General features: G+C 38.2%; 1 protein-coding gene across 4 annotated transcripts in view; it reads right to left on the bottom strand.

Annotated features, from left to right (window-relative positions):
* LOC6037246 (echinoderm microtubule-associated protein-like 2) overlaps positions 1–18,842 on the bottom strand; it is a 44,099-nt gene that overhangs the window by 657 nt on the left and 24,600 nt on the right. For 2 of the 4 annotated variants that reach the window (XM_038258240.1, XM_038258239.1), the window contains exons 3-6: positions 6,933–7,178; positions 1,381–3,329; positions 294–381; positions 7–233 (exon numbers count right to left, since the gene is read on the bottom strand). In XM_038258240.1, coding sequence (XP_038114168.1) covers positions 7–233; positions 294–381; positions 1,381–3,329; positions 6,933–7,178 — 2,510 coding nt within the window. Of the gene's footprint in view, positions 1–6; positions 234–293; positions 382–1,380; positions 3,330–6,932; positions 7,179–7,277; positions 7,690–18,842 lie in introns of those variants that run through there. The other 2 variants (XM_038258241.1, XM_001847123.2) reach the window with 2 other exon arrangements.

Raw genomic sequence — 18,842 nt, 5'->3', positions numbered from 1 at the left:
AATTACCTTCGGCTGGGACGCCGGATAGCTAAACAGCCGGATCTTGCCGGTATCGTCGGCGGTGACCAGAAACTGCTCCTCGCCGTCCTTGCACACGCTATTGATGTCCGTGCCGTCAAAGTTTTCCGGCCAGATGCCGACCGTTTCGAAGCTCACGGTGCAGGACTGGGTGGCCCACTCGAGGTTGCGAACCGTGCCGTGGGTCGTGATTTGGCGGCAGAGCGTCGGGTTCCCTGAAAGCGGTACGGAACTTGGATATTGAAGACATTTTGATAATGTTGAAAGGATCTTACAGTAGAGAAGCTCGTAGTCTCCGGAGTTTGTCCGTAGGACGGTGCTGTCCTTGGACCAGTCGATGTGCGAAATAAAGCTCGAATGACCCTGGAAAATATAATTGGGATAAGTGAAAGTCATTTTTTTTAAACATCAGAATAAATTTGGTTTGAATTTGCCTTAATTTTGTAATTTTTACAAATTTTGTAAATTTTGTAAATTTTTACATTTTGTCAATTTTGTCAATTTTGTCAATTTTGTCAATTTTGTCAATTCTGTCAATTCTGTCAATTTTGTCAATTTTGTCAATTTTGTCAATTTTGTAAATTTTGTAAATTTTGTAAATTTTGTAAATTTTGTCAATTTTGTCAATTTTGTCAATTCTGTCAATTCTGTCAATTTTGTCAATTTTGTCAATTTTGTCAATTTTGTCAATTTTGTCAATTTTGTCAATTTTGTCAATTTTGACAATTTTGTCAATTTTGCCAATTTTGACAATTTTGACAATTTTGTCAATTTTGTCAATTTTGTCAATTTTGTCAATTTTGTCAATTTTGACAATTTAGACAATTTTGACAATTTTGACAATTTTGACAATTTTGACAATTTTGTCAATTTTGACAATTTTGTCAGTTTTGTCAATTTTGTCAATTTTGACAATTTTGACAATTTTGACAGTTTTGACAGTTTTGACAATTTTGTCAGTTTTGTCAATTTTGTCAATTTTGTAAATTTTGTAAATTTTGTAAATTTTGTAAATTTTGTAAATTTTGTAAATTTTGTAAATTTTGTAAATTTTGTCAATTTTGTCAATTTTGTCAATTTTGTCAATTTTGACAATTTTGTCAATTCTGTCAATTCTGTCAATTTTGTCAATTTTGTCAATTTTGTCAATTTTGTCAATTTTGTCAATTTTGACAATTTTGACAATTTTGACAATTTTGACAGTTTTGACAGTTTTGACAATTTTGTCAATTTTGACAATTTTGTCAGTTTTGTCAATTTTGTCAATTTTGACAATTTTGACAGTTTTGACAGTTTTGACAATTTTGACAATTTTGCGTTTGATTTCTTGCTGGAAACCTCTGGGAAAATGATTCAACTCACCGTGCACTTTCCAATCTTGGAGAAGCGATGGGCGGCCTTCGTACACTGATAAATGTACACGCAGCTATCCTTCGATCCCAACGCGAGCAAGTTCCCGTCCGGGGAGAACTTGATCGTTTGGATCACATCTTGTCCATCCTGGTACACGGCCAGCAGTTCCCGGGTGACCGTGTCAAACACCATCCACCGGCCACCAACGCCGCTGACGATGATCGTGTCACCACTGTTGGAGAACTGAACCGACTGGATGGGTTCTCCGATGTCCTTGCTCCAGACCACCGAGTGGGAAAGGGAGTCCCACAGCTGCAGAAGGCGATCGCGACCTCCGGTGACGAACTGGGCGACCTGCGGGTGTGACGCCAGCGACCACAGTATGTCCGTGTGACCCAACACCATGGGGACCAATCCGAGAGTAAAGTCACCGGAAAGGATGCAGTTTTTGGTCGTTCCGATCAACAGTTGGGATCCCTTGCCCTGCGCCACAACGCGAACCGCCCCAAAGTGCGGCTCGACTAGCTGTTCAGCCTTCATGCGCATCGATTCGTCCAGAAGGACCAGCCGGCCGTCTTTGCCACCAGACACGAATCCACCATTGCGCAGCGAACAGATCGAGAAGATCGATCCCTCGTGGATTTTTTTCAAGAACCGACTGATCACGTTCGTTCCACGCGACCAAATCGCAATGTTACCACTCGAGTCCCCAGTTACGACATCCCCAGCCGGTGTGAACGTGATCGCCGTGACGTACTTCGGCTTTTCCCGGTTCTCAAACACTCCCATCCGCTTGTAGAGCATTCCGTTCTGATCCAGTGACCAGAACGCGATGTGATTCTTGCCGATCGTGATGATCTGACCCTTGTCCAGCGGGTGGAACTCCACCGCTACGATCGTGTCTACCGAACACTTGGTTTCGGTGATCCTCCGTCCGTTCTCCTTCTTCTGCCAGTCCCAAATCGAGATGATCTTGTCCGGAGAGTCGTCGATCGCCGCCAAGATCGTTCCGCTGTCCGCTCGGCTGAACGACAAGCAGTTGATCGCGCCCGTAAAGTCTCCCATCCCGATCACGTTCAACGTGGCCAACGAAACCGAGTTCCAAACCCGGATGTGCGGCAACGTATCATGCCCGTCATGGCCTCCACACTGCCCAGTAGCCACGAGCAGCTTGTTCGGATGAACCGCCAAACTCTTGACGTCGTCCGTGTGACCCACGTAGTGCCGCTGACTCTGCTCGTCCATGTTGTACAAGATCACCACCGCGGCCACAAAGTAAACCATCTCCCCCGTCGGCAACTGGTGCAGATTCGAGCGGCAATCCTTCCCACGGTATCCGTACACCCAGTCCAACCTCAACCGCTTGTTTGGCGCCGGCTGAACCTTCGTCGTTTCGTACGAACTAATTTGAGCTTCTGGAATGTGCAACACAACCGGACGGCCACTAATGTACAACTTCAAGTAGTCATCGTCCTCCTTCTTCTGCACAAAGGCATGCGATCCTCCCTTCCCTGTCCCGTTGTGACCGCCCAAGCTGCTGTTCAGATTCAGCAACGACTTGGTCGAAAACCTCGAAATACTATTCCCACTGGCACTGCTGACCGGCGTCCCCGGCGATCCACTCACGAAATCCCCCGTCGAACTCCACCGCTTACCCATCCCGGTCACCCCGTTCGTCCCGCCACCTCCTCCGTTAACCCCAATCGAGCCCACCACGGAAGCGGACAGATTCTGCAAGTTTGGCTGGCGGGGTGAGGGCGACGGCGCCGGCGAGATCGAGTGGCTGCTCATCGAGTCCGAGTGGAGCGAACCGTTCGAGTGGTGGATCGCCTTCTGGGCCAGGCTGCTGGCTTTGGCGGTGCCGTGCGAGGAGGACGAGGACATGGCGCTGCGCGAGGGGGAGCTGGTCACGCGGGACGGGACCCGGCCGAAGCGCTTCTCGTCCACGCTGGAGTTTACTGGAAGGGGAGGAGAGAGAAAGGGGAAATTATTATGAATTTAATTTTACGAATACAAAATGAATGGCATCGAAACCCTTTTCTTCTAAAAATGTTCTGAAGGTCATTTGAGTTCTTAGAAATCTATTACAACAATTCCATGTCAAACCAGCAGGATCCAGACCAAAAGTGCTCCGATTTGGCATACAGCACCATGCGTCTCCACCGAAATGTACTGGGAACTCATTTCGATGGAGAAGCATGGTTCTTTTAGTTCGATTAATACATAATTCTGATTTTTTTTTGATTCGATTATCCGAAGATTTGATTATCCGAAGTTAAATTAATCCAAGGCCTTCTGATAATCGAGTATTGACTGTATTTTATCCGAACAAATGTGCCAACTTTTCAGCTCTAATGCGTCATGGAAGTTTTTATTTTAGCCGATTTAATAAGACAGCAGTTTTTGGAATGTTTTGAAAAACACTCAAAAAATGTATTAACAACTCTTGGAAGTAAAATTGAATGTGCATACAAAACTAAAGTTTCAATGAAATTTTGATGAGGTCATCGTTTTAAGGATATTTTTCAAAGAAACGTATTTTTTTTAATTTTTAAAACTTGTCTTTAAACTTCATTTGTATGCTTTTAGTTTTTATTTTTCCCGTGCTTAACGGAAAACTTTACTTATCTTGTTTTATATTTTTCTTGTTATATTTTTAGTATTTTAATATGTATTTAGGCTGGTACAAAAAAAATTAAAATCGGGCCGAAAAATCAGGGGGCAGAATTTTTTTTTCAAAAAACTTCAAAATGAAATCAATTTAAAATGCATTTCTTCACGTTTAAAATCATGTTTAGTCTGTTTGGGTTTATTCAAAAATCTTTTGAATTTAATTTTTTTTCGATGTGCAGTACCTTTTTTTTTTTGTTTTCGTCAAACTTTACATTTTTTGAAAACTAATGATTGTAAAACAACTAAACAAGTGTAAAATGTATTTCAAAACACTTGTTTCATTCAAATGTCGAGACCATGGTCTGTTATTCAATTTTTTTGGCAAAATCGCATAAAACAAGTCACAAGTTGGAAACCTTAGAATTTTCTGAAAATTTAAGAGTTCTTCTTTCCAATGCTTTTTTAAGATCAAAAATTGGTTGAAAAAATGAGGCGGGGTTTGGTTGTAAAGGGTTTTTTTTTAACAATTTTTGTTGACATTGCTAATCCGACTTTTAATTACTGAGTCGTCCATAGATTTTTTCATAAAATTTGTTGTCTGTCTACACAAAACTGGAATTTGGTACGAATTGCATGTTTTGCTTTGACTAAAATACTAGATTTGATTCTGAAACTTTGTTTAAATAAAACAATAAACTCAAAACATGAACAAAACTAATTTGTAAATAGAGCTGAACTTCAACGCTTCTGTTTCATTTTGTCACATTGCTTGCTATAAAAAAAAAAACAATTCCAACTTGAGTTCACCAAAAAATATTTTTATGTAAATGCTAAACTAAGTTTTTTTTTGGGTCAATTATCCGAAAATTTCTTAATTAATTAAATCATTGCTGCATTGTTTTTTTTAATTGAACATTAAAATATACAAAATCAAAAAGGGATCTCGATTTAAAAAATCAAGCGAATTCCTAGATGTTTAAAGATTCCTTGAAAGAATTTGAATAACTGTTATCATATTTGTGTGATGTTTAATAAAAACTGTAAGGTGAAGAAGGCAAAAAGATGTTAATTCGCAATTCGCAATTCGCAATTTTCAGTGTAAGAACGGGCCTTGACCGATCTTATGCACTAGGTTCCCGACGAACACGCACTGCCCTTACACCTACATCTCACCCTTGCTCTGAGTCAGTACGAGCAGCACGCTAGAACACGCTTTGAGTGTTCGTGCCAGGCATGCACACCTTCTTTTCCGGTTACGCATTTTAACTCGGCCGGGGGTGGTACATTACGTAGGGTTTGATGTAAGTATAAGCGCCTAACCATTTAAAGTGTGCCTATCAACTTTCATTAAAGCAAAAACTGTTTTATTTTTAGTTTGAATTCAAAAACTAGTTGTTATTTTACTGTGTAATGTTTTCTCCTGAAACCTTTCTTAGTGTTGAGTCGTGTTTATCTGTTGCTATTTCTTTTGTCGCGGTGTTTTGTTACAATTTTTAGTCCTAAGCATGTTGTAAAAGTTTACCAAAAATACAATAATAATATTTGTGTTAATCCTTCAACCGCTTTAACCATTCCATAAATTGAGTAAGGGCTCAAACCTCACTTGTTTGAAAAAAAAGGGTGAAGATTGAAAACAGTAAAAGAGAATTTATTTTATAAAAATCAAGTATCAATAGTAAGAGAATGATGAGCGTCAATAGTAAGAGAATGATGAGCGTATTTTGAAGAATAAAAATGAGAAGCTAGATGTATTAGATGTAAAATTAGACAAAAGTTAATAAATAGAGATACAAAACAAGCTTAGATTATAGCAATGATAATTTATAGGACAGAAAAAGAATTATTCAAATAAATAAATTCGCAATAAAATCAAAAAAAGATTAGGCGAATGTTAAATAGACTTGATATTACTAGTACATTAAGGAAAAAAGTATATAAAAAACAAAACTAAGTTTGTTACAGCAGCATCAAATGATAGAAAAGAGTGGAAAGCTTTGAGAGATAAGAGAATCAAAAGTTAGTAAAATTAAAATCAAATGTTGGATATTAAAAAGAAGAATCAGTGAAGAATTGGGAATCAGAAGAGCAAAATAAAAGTAGGAGATAGGTGGTAGCTGAGAATGAAGATAAGAGAAACCCCATTGTGCGATGTTTCAGGTACATCCACAGCAGTTGACTCAACATACTGCGAATCAAAACAATACCGTCTACAATCACAAATTACTTCCCTTTCCCACATTGTCGCGCCCCTTTCTTTTAGCCGTCTCGACTCTGACCCGCGGTGGTCAAAGGTTTACGATCCGTTTCCACAGGCCACCAGCTAGGTCATCATGAAAACCAAGCCAACGTGGAGGTAAGAAAATTGGACACTCGCAAGGAACCAGAGCTATACTGTTCTGATCAAGATAATTCGGATGATCTAACAGAACTACGGATGTAGTTAGTTACGCTCCTTCCAGGATGTTCCTTACGTGGACGTCAACCGAAGAGCACGCAACAAGGTCAGTGCCATTGCATGCTCTTAGGTATCAATCCTTGGCCTGCAAGAAGGCAAAAAGATGTTAATATTACAATTTAAAAAAAAGTTGTTTAGCCTTTCGTTATCATTACAGACTGATTGTTTTAGTTCTGTCTCAGAATCGAAATAACGAATGCTTCCATTTCTGTATTTTTTTTTGTGTTTGCTGTTAGTTTTCTATTTTTAGATGTTTTTTTAATTTGTTTAGTTTTTTTTTTTGCGATGGCATAATTTTGTTTCATCATTTTAAAATATAAACGCCTAATATTTGAGGTTCTGGAAAAGTCGAAAAAATAGTAGGGAATTCAAAACTGGGATTTGAATGGCCACCCTGAACCTACAAAGTATAACGTCAAAACACCATGCGTCCCCACAATCATCCCCTAAACACAGAACCTACCAACCCTTCCAGCCTACTAGATCTACTTACACCTCGTGATGGTATTCCGCGAAAAGCGGAAACTTTTGCTCGACATGACGGAGCTGTTGTGCGACGAACTGTTCTCCAGCGTGGACTTGCCGCTGTCGTAGCTGTTGTCGAGCGTGCTGAGCCGCCGGAGGACGTCCGCCAGCGTCGACTTGAGGCACACGATTTCATCCTTCTGCTCGAGCACTATCCGCTCCAGATCGTTGACCCGTTCCACCAGGCTGGCCTTTTCCGTTTCGAGCATTTCCTCTGAAAGAGAGAGAGAAAATAATCAGATTTAGATTTTTTTTTGTGTATCGCAATTTTATTGATTGGGGCGATTAAAAACTAGGTAGAAACTCTCATTACGCCATCCTTTTTGGATATCGTGAACGTCCTTCAGAGGGTTGCTGGCTTCCGCCGGTACGTCTGGCGTGGCCTTCTTCGATGCCACGCCACCAAGACCGGCGTCCTTCTCCGCAGTCGTCTTGGATTCGGAGACAGACATTTTTCTTCATCCGCAAGCGACTACTTAGATGGATCTCGCGAGGATTTACAATGCATAACTACTCGATTGGATTTCATTGTTATCTTGTCTAGCAAACTAAACTTAACAAACCGACTAATTAACACCCAAAGTTACATCAAAACCGGGGAATGTAGCGGAATTTAACTCGCTAAAACAGGGTAGAAAACAACAACAACAGCTACAAAACACCCACGTAAGGGGGGACACTACCAACCCAAAACGTTCGACCAACTGACTGACTGATAGCGATATTATGACAGTTGTCGTGGAACCAGCCGGAACAATTCCAATTTCATTGGTGCGCAAGCGTGGCCATCGGTAGTATGTAGTAGGCTTTGACAGTCAATGATGGATAACAACAACCGCGCGCGTATAGTCGGAACTAAATCATAGCAGGCCACCCCGTCAGTATCGGAATTTGCGTGCGTAAATGAACGTGTGTTGTTTTCTGTTTTAGCGTTTTAGTGTTTGTTATCTTGGTTCCGATATCGTTTTGCTGACCGACCCCGCTAACACCACCCTCGCGGGCTTCAGTTGTAGTAGGTACCATCCCGCGCAAAGGTTTGTTATCTTCTGCGGCGTGGAGGCAACCTTTAAACGGTTTTTGCAAAGTGTTGTATCGCCGGACAGTCGGCTTTGTTTGTTTGAATAATGCGAGATCTGTTGAGCTTAGGCCACTTGAGTTGCGGCTTGGAACGTACATATGTTATGGCATTCTTTTTGAAACTGATATCATGTTGAAGGAATTTGACCGATATCACCAACTGAAATCGGTAGTGAGTAATGGATTTTTTTTCGTGAAATCTCGTACATTTCTGTAATTTAATAATCTGTTGCAAACTGAAAAAGGACGACATAAGAAAATAAATTGAACATCTTTGATGATCTCGCAATGTTCAACAGAAGAAAATTATGCGAGAAAATTTGTAGTTTATGCAACAAGTCGCTAAACAGTAGTTTCTTCAACAAGTTACAAAAAATTAAAAATACGATGAGTGCTTGTTTTTTTTGTTGGATATGCAGTTAACGAATCCGCTCTATAGAGGGTATGACGGATGTTATGGTTTTCGCCAAGCTAAAGTTAACCAAGTTAATAATTTAACAAACAGTGATTTTTGGAAAGAACAAAAATCCCTCCAAAATAAATTCTAAAAACATTTTTAAATGTAATTTGGAATCAAATAGAACTTCTGCAACTAAACCCAAAAATTGAGAATTTTTTTCTTTAATTTTCTTTTTTGGACATTGTAGATCCGACCTCTGGTTGCTGTAATATGGCCATTAGGATGTAACAAAATTGACTTTTTGGCGGGCATTCAGGGGTTTGTTCCGGTGGGCATACTGAGCCCAAATCCCAAATATCGACGTCGTAGTGCTATCTTGTCGCACCCGCCATTTTGACGTTCCGAGAAAAACGCGTTTTAATGTTTGACCTTGAATATACAAAAACGAGAGCACGCAATGTAAACAATAACAAACACGTTTTGTTTGGCTGACCAGACCATTCTGTGCATTGTCCCGAAGTTTGGTTGAAGTTGGTTGCTGGAATCCCGAGTTATAATTAAAAATGTTTACGGTAGTCTAGCTTGTACGTGCGACAAACGCATCCTGACTTTCCTGGCTTGAAATCCCTTTGGCCTTTTGTCGCACTTACATCAATTTTCATGGAGTGACAAGATAGCACGACAAGATTGAAACTACATTAATATATAAAGTGACAAAAATGCACGGAGTTTTTTCGGTTTTTGTTGAATATCTCAGGATTGAAATCGAATTTTGGGGATCTGTGAAGGTCAAAAGGTGAGGCATTGTGAGCTGCACAAAATGGCGTTCTTAACTCATTTTGGCCCAAAATGCACGTACGACAAGTTAGCACGATTGCGACGATATGAGCTTGATTGTACGTAACAGGAGCTGGCGCTCCACCCTTCAATTTTAAATTTTAATTAACCCGTAAAAATACTTTTTTCAAAAATGTCATATTTGGGATTTGGGCTCATAATGCCCACCGGAACAAACCAATAAAAAGTCAATTTTGTTACACTCTAATGGCCATGCAAAAAAAAAATTACATAAACATAATTTTTAAATGTGCTGTTTAGCTCTTAGTATTCAATCGAAGATATCTCGGAAATCATTGATTTGAATTTCAGTTTGAAAATTTCTCAACATTTTGACAATTTTCTGTTTTTTTTCAAATCACGACTTACTTTTCAAAAGGGCTTGGATCCATTTTTTGTCATATCTCAGCAACAAAAGTTATTATTAACAAAGTCTTTAAACAAAAATTTTAGAGAATTTTCTCAGCTTTTCAAATATATTTTTTTATCAAAGATTGAAGAAGATAGACAGTAAAAAAATAAAAAAAGAGTTAGTTTTTCACATGAAACTGACTTTAACTCGAAAGTGGTGCATTTCTGGAGATTTGTGTTAAAAAGGTCCACATAATTTATTTTTTATTTTATGGGTTTTAAAATCGCTTTAAGGGAGCGTTCTTTTATTATGCAACGCAAAAAAAAAAACATAATTTGAGACCCCCTCCCTCCCCATCGCAACATATTTTTTAAACAAATCAAAAAAAAATAATAATAATGGAGTGCAACACAGCTTCCGAATCCCCTCCCGAGACCTTCAAAACAGCATTTTAAGTTTTCATACGACCTTTTCAAATGTTAAGCTAGATTTTTGAAACTTCTTACTATTTTTCCCAAAATAGCTAAACTAATCACCTTTCTTTTGCGTCTAGGCCAGCTAAAATCGGATGAAATGGCGCGGAGATATGACTTTTTGAAAAAAGTGGTTTTTGCGAAAATCGACGAATTTTTCAATTTTTCGAACCACCCTAACACGGCATAGGTCACCCTAATGGCCAAACAAAAAAATACGGGTCTAATTATTTCGGCCAAGGATCCCCCAGAAAAAATTTGAGCTCGATCGGAGAATTTTTTTTCGAATCATGCTTCGTGGGAAATTGCCGGTTTTTAATCCGACTGAAACTTGTATGGTGCTTCCGGTATGCCCAAAGAAGCCATTTTGCATCATTAGTTTGTCCATATAGTTTTCCTTACAAATTTGGTAGCTGTCCATACAAAAATGATGTATAAAAATTTGAAAATCTGTAACTTTTGTAGGAATTTTTTGATCGATTTGGTGTCTTCGGCAAAGTTTCAGGTATGGATAAGGACTGCACTTGAAAAAATGATACACGGTAAAATTTTTTTTAAACTTTTTGTCGTTAAAACTTGATTTGCAAAAACACTATTTTTTTTTTTATATGTTTTAGGGGACATCAAATGCCAACTTTTCAGAAATTTTCAGGTTGTTCAAAAAATCTTCGACAGAGTTATGAATTTTTGAATCAATACTGTTTTTTTTTCAAAAAAAAAAAAACAATATTGCTATAAATATTGGTCGCAAAAAATCTTGATAAGGTGCACCGTTTTCAGGTTAAAGCCATTTTTAGGTCACTTTTTTGAAAATAGTCACAGTTTTTCATTCTTTGAATTAGTTTGCCCATTTTTGAAAGGCTGAGAAAATTCTTTATACTTTGCTATTTTGAACTTTGTCGATACAACCCTTAATTGCTGAGATAGTGCAATGCAAAGGTTTAAAAACAGGAAAATTGTTGTTTTTTCTAAGTCTCACTCAAACAACCCACGATTTTCTAACGTCGATATCACAGCAACTTATGGTCCGATTTACCATGTTAAAATATGAAACATTCGTGAAATTTTCCGATCTTTTCGAAAACATTATTTAATTTTTTTAAATCAAGATTAACGTTTCAAATTGCCCCATTGGGGCATTCATAAAGTACGTTTCCGTAATTTTCCGAATCTTCCATACTACACGGAGAGACCGGCCGGGGCAAATCTAAGAAAATCTTGGTTAATTTAACTAAAAGTATGGGTTAATTTTTTACACAGCTTTTTTTCAACAATCGATTGTTGATTTTGTTAACCTGAAATTGCTGACCACCAGTAATTAAAATTAACTAAAAAAAATAGTTGGAATTGCATTTTTTGTTGGTTAAATGACCGAAAAAAATTCTAGCAGTCGACTGCTAGAATATTTTTTTCAGAAAATTAACTAAAAATTTTTTGTTTTCAACTGAAATATTGTGGAATATTCTGTTAAAAACTGGCTGGAACATATTTTTCAACTATTTTTCAACATTTTTTTTCGTTGTATCAACCGAAATATTTTTGCATGGAGTAAATTATTAGTGGTTTGTAACAAAACATTTCTTAATTAGACATAATTTATGTAAGTGTTGATATATATTTTCTTTAATTATCTAACGATATAGGCTAGGCCGATTTTCTAGCTATATTTTAACTAATGCCTTACTTGAATACAAAAAAATATTCGTACATGTAGTCAATAATTAGCTGTTGTTAGCAATATTTTTATTGAATTTGCAGTAAATTTTATAATAATGCCTCACAAATTAATGCTGAGTTTTTTTTTATTTTCGCATTTATTCTGCCTAAAAATTTAACGTTTTGTACTCATTGGTTTTTTTTGTTGCATTAAGTTGTTAAATTACTGTTAAAAAGCATCAAAACATTTTTTTTTTAACTGTTGTTATAAAACATGTGAAATTTGACTAATGTTTAAAAAATTACATTGCATTAATCTTAAAAAAAATAAAAAATAAAAAAGCATATTACAAATTTCTCGTGAATTCCTTAAAAATAGAAACCGAGCAAAATTTTCACCAAACTTTAAGCTTATATTTGTATTATGTTGTATAAAATTCAGTGTTGTATTCACTTACCATGACTGTGAAATCATCCGATAAGTCATCATCATCTACAACGGTCTCAGGACACAGAATGTTCACCAAAGTGAACCTTTTGCTGCAAATAGACATTTGGAATTTATTAGTAATTTAATACAAAATTCTTAATTTCGGTTATAAACTGAAAAAAAGGAACGTAAATAAATGTAATTATAATGAGGAAAGAAGAAATATCAATAATGCTACTTACCAAGCTTGCATTAATTTAACAATTACTTTTGGCAACACACTTTTACTGCATTTGATTTAATTTATACAACGTACTCCGAATCCTGAAAAAAATATTTTGAGTTTTACTTACCAGTTTATTGAGCAGTCGTATTGCAACAAAACTTTCAAGATAATAATTATCTCCTTTTATATATTTTATATATTTTTATTTTTTGATATTTTACTTCAACTCTATTTTTTTATGTTGTCATGTACGCATTTCCATGTATTTTATAATTGATGATTCTGAAAAAAAATAATGGTTCATTAAGATTATATCCGTCGTAAGCGTGAAGCTTTTAAATGATTCAGTTTTCTTATAAGAATCACATAAGATAAATTATTGTGCAAAAATAAACCCATACTTACTTTGATTAACCAGCATTTTGTTAAATTTGCCCGGGATGCTCCATCCGTTAAGAGTTGGCCCGCATCTCCCTTCTACTGCCCTCTCTTTCCATCAAACAGAGGCGACTCGTGCCCGAATGAAGTACCTGTTCAATGTTTTTTTTTTATTCTTTATTATAGAGTTTTTCAGCCGGAGTCTGGCTCAACTCTTTTGGATGATTTGACTGCGTGCTTGAAGTCGACCCGGTTACAATGTCGTTTTTAATTAGAGATGGGCAGAAAAAGAGCGAACCGCTCAAAGAGCCGGTTCACTGAAAAGAGCGAATGAACCGTGGCTCACAAAAAAAGAACCGCGGTTCTTTTTTAAACTCCGGTCTTTTGAAAGAACCGTTTCAATATGGCATGATTTTTGTTATAAAATTAATTTGTTGAACCTCCAAAAAATGTAGTATTAAATTTGATTTTGAGGATTGAAAAAGCAATTTCAAAAATGTCAATGCTTATAAAAATTTATCCCAAAAGTAAATGATTTTCTAAACAAAATGAAATAAACTTTTCATATTACAACTGAGTGTACATTAAACTTATACCGGAATACAACTTTTTTGGCATTTCAAATAGTATAATCTGTCAAATATTACCAAAAATCTACTGATTATTTGAGAGATTTTGGATAAAAAATAATCATTTTATGCGATTAAACTTTAGCCTTTATAGACTTTATCGATTAAATCAGAATGTAGAGAAGAGTTCACAGAATATTTTCTCCAAATAAAATATCAGCATTAGTTCGATTCTTGCAGAAATAAACGCAATTTAAAAATTAATAGCAATTTAAGTTTGGATGCCATTCAATTACTCGAATATTTAGTTTTGAGTAGAAATCTTGACATAGAGACCACCAAGACCTTTTGGGTCTCAAGAGCGTCTTCTCGTTTTCAGTTTTTTTTAGCATATATGACCGTCCCCTTCAAAATCGGTCCTAAAAATCAGGGGGCAAAACAATATTTTTTTTAGAAAACATCCATTTTTTTATGGAAATAGAAGTCTGATCAACTGAAAACAAATTAAAAAGCATTTTGTGAAATTCCGTTGCACAGTAATGCAAAAGTAATGCGATACTTTGATAACCGAGGAAGTTTAAAATGCATTTTAAAACTCTTTTTCATTAAAATATGTATACCATGGCTTGCTATTTTTTTTTACGACGTTGGTCAGAGTTGAGGGACATAAACTTCAAAAAATATTTGGTGCGGCCTAATTTATAAAAGTCCAATGTGAAATAACTTATCAAATCACACGATTCTTGAAAAAACCATTTTCATCCAAATTTTTCAAAAGAGCGAATGAGCCGTTCAAAAGAGCGGCTCTTTTTAAAGAGCGAACGAAAATGATCGGCTCCTAAAAAAGAGCGGTTTTGCCCTCCTCTATTTTTAATAAATATTGATTATAGATCGCAGTAAATTTTTGAATCTTAATTTAAAAAAATGTTTTTGAAGCTTTTTTTCTTTCCAATGGCTTTTATTTTTACGTTTTATTATTTTTATACTATTATAATTTTCTGTTTATGCAAATAATTAATTACACTTATGATTAAGACTTTTTTATCTCGTTAAAATGTATTTTTAAGTTTTAATCATTAGCGTGGCGAATGTGGAAAAATAGAGCAATCGCTCTGCCATCCTTATCGAAATTCAAGGGAAGTTATTGAATATTGTACTAAATTTCAAAACTATTCATCAGGATGTTCAGAAAAAATACCACATCCTTCACAAAGGAAAACTATTTGTTGGGCTTTTTTAGGCCCAACTAATATTGAGCTTACTTGGTTACTATTTAAAAATTAAATTGACATTTTACTTTATACTTTTTAGAACCAGGTCGTATCGCTTTTGATCCTTTGTCAAATTTTTAGAGAATTGAATATGCTCACTGTTATGTCCTCATAGTTTTGGAATTCAATTTCTGAATAAAAAGAAGGGCTTCTGATTTTAAAAGCAAAACTATATTGACATGAATCCGAGATAATGAAAATATTTGTTTTAGCATCAGTGAAAAAAAGTTTTCAGAACAAATTCATGCTACAATATATGATAATAATATATTCAACTAGAGTGAACCGGACCAACAGTCTGAATAAACATAGTCGTTTTTGGAGCATTTAATGACATCAAATGTTAAACTTTTTAGGACTGCATCCGCTTTAAATACAACCATCCTGAAAATAAAATAACGATCATGGTTGAATCTACTGTCATAATTCTTCTCATGTGTCCCGAGTCTGGAAAAAACACAGTACTTTTTTGTTTCAATTGTTTCAAATCAATCTATCAATCACACTATCTAAACTTAACATTACATCACTTTCCAGTAGAGCAAGAATCCACTAGTAACCAAAAAGATCGAAGAGGTTCAACGCGCGCAGTTGAACATTCCAGTTTTAAAACAAGCCATCACCAGTCTGCGCAAAACAGCCTGATGGCTAAAAGTGCGCCAAATATAGAGCAATATCTGTGGTGCTCTCGCGCTCTCTCATTTATTCATACTCTCAACGTGCTGTCAACGCGCTGGCTTGTTTACCTTTTGCAAGCAGCTCCCTGCAGAGCTGAGCGAACTAAGTCAGCTGGGGCCTGGGGGTGGCATTTAGCTCTCTCCCAAAAATGCTCTCAGTTCACGCTCTCAGATTGAACCAGATTTACCAACACATCGATAATGCCGCTGCGTATGAATAGGAAGCTCTTTACATGTGTTGATTTTTTTCCGTATGGAGATTTTTTCCCCGACGTTCAGAGGGTCGGTGTGAACGCGACGAGCATTTGCGCGTGGCCCGCCAGGCTGGCTCGCTTTAGTATTGGTGGGTTGTAAAGAGAGGTAAAGAGTAAAGGGTGGCGGGCCAATGCTTTTTTGGTGCATGCAGCGCTGCTGAACATAGGGCGTCGATTTTGTTAACGTATATTCAAACAAAAATTGTAATTGTATGTTGCTGGTTGAGTTAGCACCGCGATACTTAAATAAAATAAAAATATCCGCTTGAAATCGGCTACCTGTTCAATGAACAGGTTGAACAGGTGGACGAGTCGCCTCTGCCATCAAACATTCTTATAACGTTATAGCACGCCAGCTTGTCGAACTTCCTGATGGTAAGTGAGATGGCTTAAGCGCCACTCCTGAGGGAGACCATCCACCTGTTTTCAGTTTGCCCAGCTATTGAGACCTCCAGAGGGGGTTCAGTTTATCCCGGAACGGGGGAAAGGAAGTTCACTGACGGCAGAAAAACAAAACGAGAACATTACCGAACAATTACCCAATGGGAAAATCCAAGAAAAGATGTCCACTTGAAGAAGACTCAGAACTTCCCGCAGCTAGTCATCACCCTTGGCCCTTCCAGTTTCCCAGTTTGTCCAAGAGCCGGAAAAGACGCAATGGTTGCCCGGTGGGAGAAAGGAGCCCAACCTCTCCAGTAAAAAAAAATAGAATAAAATAGAAAAATAGAGTAAAAACTACATTTATTTACGATCGCGAACTAATCATGAGTTTATTTTTGGACCATCCTAAGGATCAGTCCGTAGCTAGAGTTTGGTTGGTGTCTAGACTAAAGTCGACATTGGTGTTGGTGTTGGGTGTTTATTTTACAGAAGTGTGTGATACATTTGTGTTGGTGTTTGAACGTTCATTCATTGTTTTGTGCACATTTTCGGTTTTTGCCGGCGGTCCTCCCCTCTTCCTTTCCCTGTTAGCCTGGTATCTGTCGTGTGTTTCGGGTTTCTACTTTGTACTTATGTTTTGCGCTCTATGTTGGTGTATGCGTTTAAGTCAAGGGGTGCTCAGACGGGACGGTTTTTGGGCACGTCAAAGGACGTGTAATCGGCCTCGCACCTGGGGGCTTTAGGTTGCGGGCAAGTGGGCCATGGACTTATCACTTTAACCAAACATGCGTTCTACTCACGTCCCTTTTGAGTGCGTTGATCACGTGGCCGCCGAACTCGACGGTTTGCTGCTGCGGATGTTACCTGGTGCTCTCCTGCTGCTCTGGTCGCGGTGGTTTCACCTACCGGATCTCGAACGCCGCCAGCGAATGCTGAAACGGCTACTCCCTGCTGCTGTTGATGTTGCTGCTGTTCAACGTGAATTCACGCCGAACCCTATCGTGGCCGCCACTCGAAGGCGGGCCGCTGCTCGGACCGCCGCGAGGTCACGCGGATACGGAACCACGTGCGCGGTTGCTGTTGCGCGTGGCCGATGTGGTGGACGCAGATGGTTGACGGTTGCTACCGTCCTTCTCCGGCGGAAGCCGGTCAGTTCCGGAACCACGTGTGGTGACGTACGCGGTTCGTCCGGCGTAGCGTTGCCGGGCCTGGGCTGGTGATGTCCTGGGTCGATCCAGGGGCGTTTCGCAGCGTGACGGCGAGTGGATTGGGCCTGTAGCGTGGCCTACACTTGGGGAAAGAACGCACTGAGCACTGGCACATGGAGGTAGCACAAGACCTTACCGAAACACCTGTTTTCCAACGCGAGCACACTACTGCCGCCACACGAAAACGGCCCTAAGCTTCTAGCTATCTAAACACAGGAAAGGACACAAACTTCAACTTAAAACAACCCAAAGACAAACTCACGAATTAAATTACCTAACTAGAAAGATCACGACGCGCACTAGAAAAAAGGACACCTGTAGCCTCCTTCGCGGAACTGGATAAAGTGAGCCGCTGGGGTTTCAAGTCAGAACGCCGCGGTGTGGAGAAAGCCTGAGCCCGGAAATCGCTTAACTCCTCGCGAAGAGAAATTGAGCGATTTAACTCAAATTTCAATCCATCTCATACCTTCGGCGTAGGACAATCGTTCGGAAACCCCTCGCCCGTTTCACCCCGAACAGCTAGTTCGTCTTCCTGAAACCGCGAGTTTGCGAATTCCCTCGGAAGATCTTAGCAGGTTGAACTCCCCGAATCCGGTTGATGACCCCACCTCAAGGCAGAGTTTATGCCACTCGGCCACCCAGATGATCGACAAGCTGTAGTGTATCTCTGGAGAACGTTGGATCTCATTTAAATTCAAATCTGAGAAACTGTATGTCAGTTTCTCATTGCCTACCTCGTGGCGTTATTAAATTAGATTCTATTGAGAAACGCCAAGTGCAGTTCCTCTTTAAATATTAGTTTATGTTTGTTCATTTATGTACTCGTTACAACGTGTTCAACTCACTTGCATTAGAGGTCCTCATGGTGAAGGTCGTCCTCTTGCTCATCATAGTTTATCACCTGCAAAGAAACCATCAACAAACCTACTCACCAATTCCACCTCCCCAGTTGCGACACTTTGATTTGCCACTTCAACATTAGCCAAATAGTGTAATTTTCACCATTCACATCCTCTCACTTCATAATTAACAACACAAACTCAACAAATCGACCGCTCTCGTTTGGATCCAGACTTCAAATGACAGACGTAAACAAACCCAAGTTTATCTTTTAAATATTCAACCAATTGTTAATTATATTCAACAAAAAAAATCTTGATTTTTCTAAAACCAAAGCTAACAGCCGAGCACGTTCATTCGAGTTCGGGAAATCTGTTAGCTTTTTGCCTTTAGCATTTTCAACAAACAGGTTATTAAATTAATACTGAATTTTGGTTAATTTAACTGAAAATTGGCAGTGACAAGTACGTTTTTGTTAAAATTTACGAAAGTAAAATCAACAATTTTAATTGTTAAAATTTCTGGGCACAGTCTCTCCGTGTAATAACACTGTTTTGTATGGAACGTGAACATTTGCATTATTGTTTTAATTTTTCTTTAAATGTTTTAAGTATCATGCTTACATTTTTCAAAGATCACAAATATTACAAGCAAACAGTGATCTATCATCTACTTGAAATTCAATTTACCTCACTTTGAATCCTCTTTGGTCACACTTCAGCCAAGCTAAATCCATATGTCTACAGCATCCAGTCCACGAGCAAACTAGAATAGACCAAGTCACGTCACCCTCAAAACGTTCAATTGTCTTCCAATTGAGTGAATTGTGTGATCCGCTTTGTCCATCTC

Source organism: Culex quinquefasciatus, chromosome 2, assembly GCF_015732765.1.
Source record: "Culex quinquefasciatus strain JHB chromosome 2, VPISU_Cqui_1.0_pri_paternal, whole genome shotgun sequence".
NCBI lineage: Eukaryota > Metazoa > Arthropoda > Insecta > Diptera > Culicidae > Culex > Culex quinquefasciatus.
Note: the sequence above shows the minus strand (reverse complement) of the source record. Positions and strands in the feature narration are given on the sequence as shown.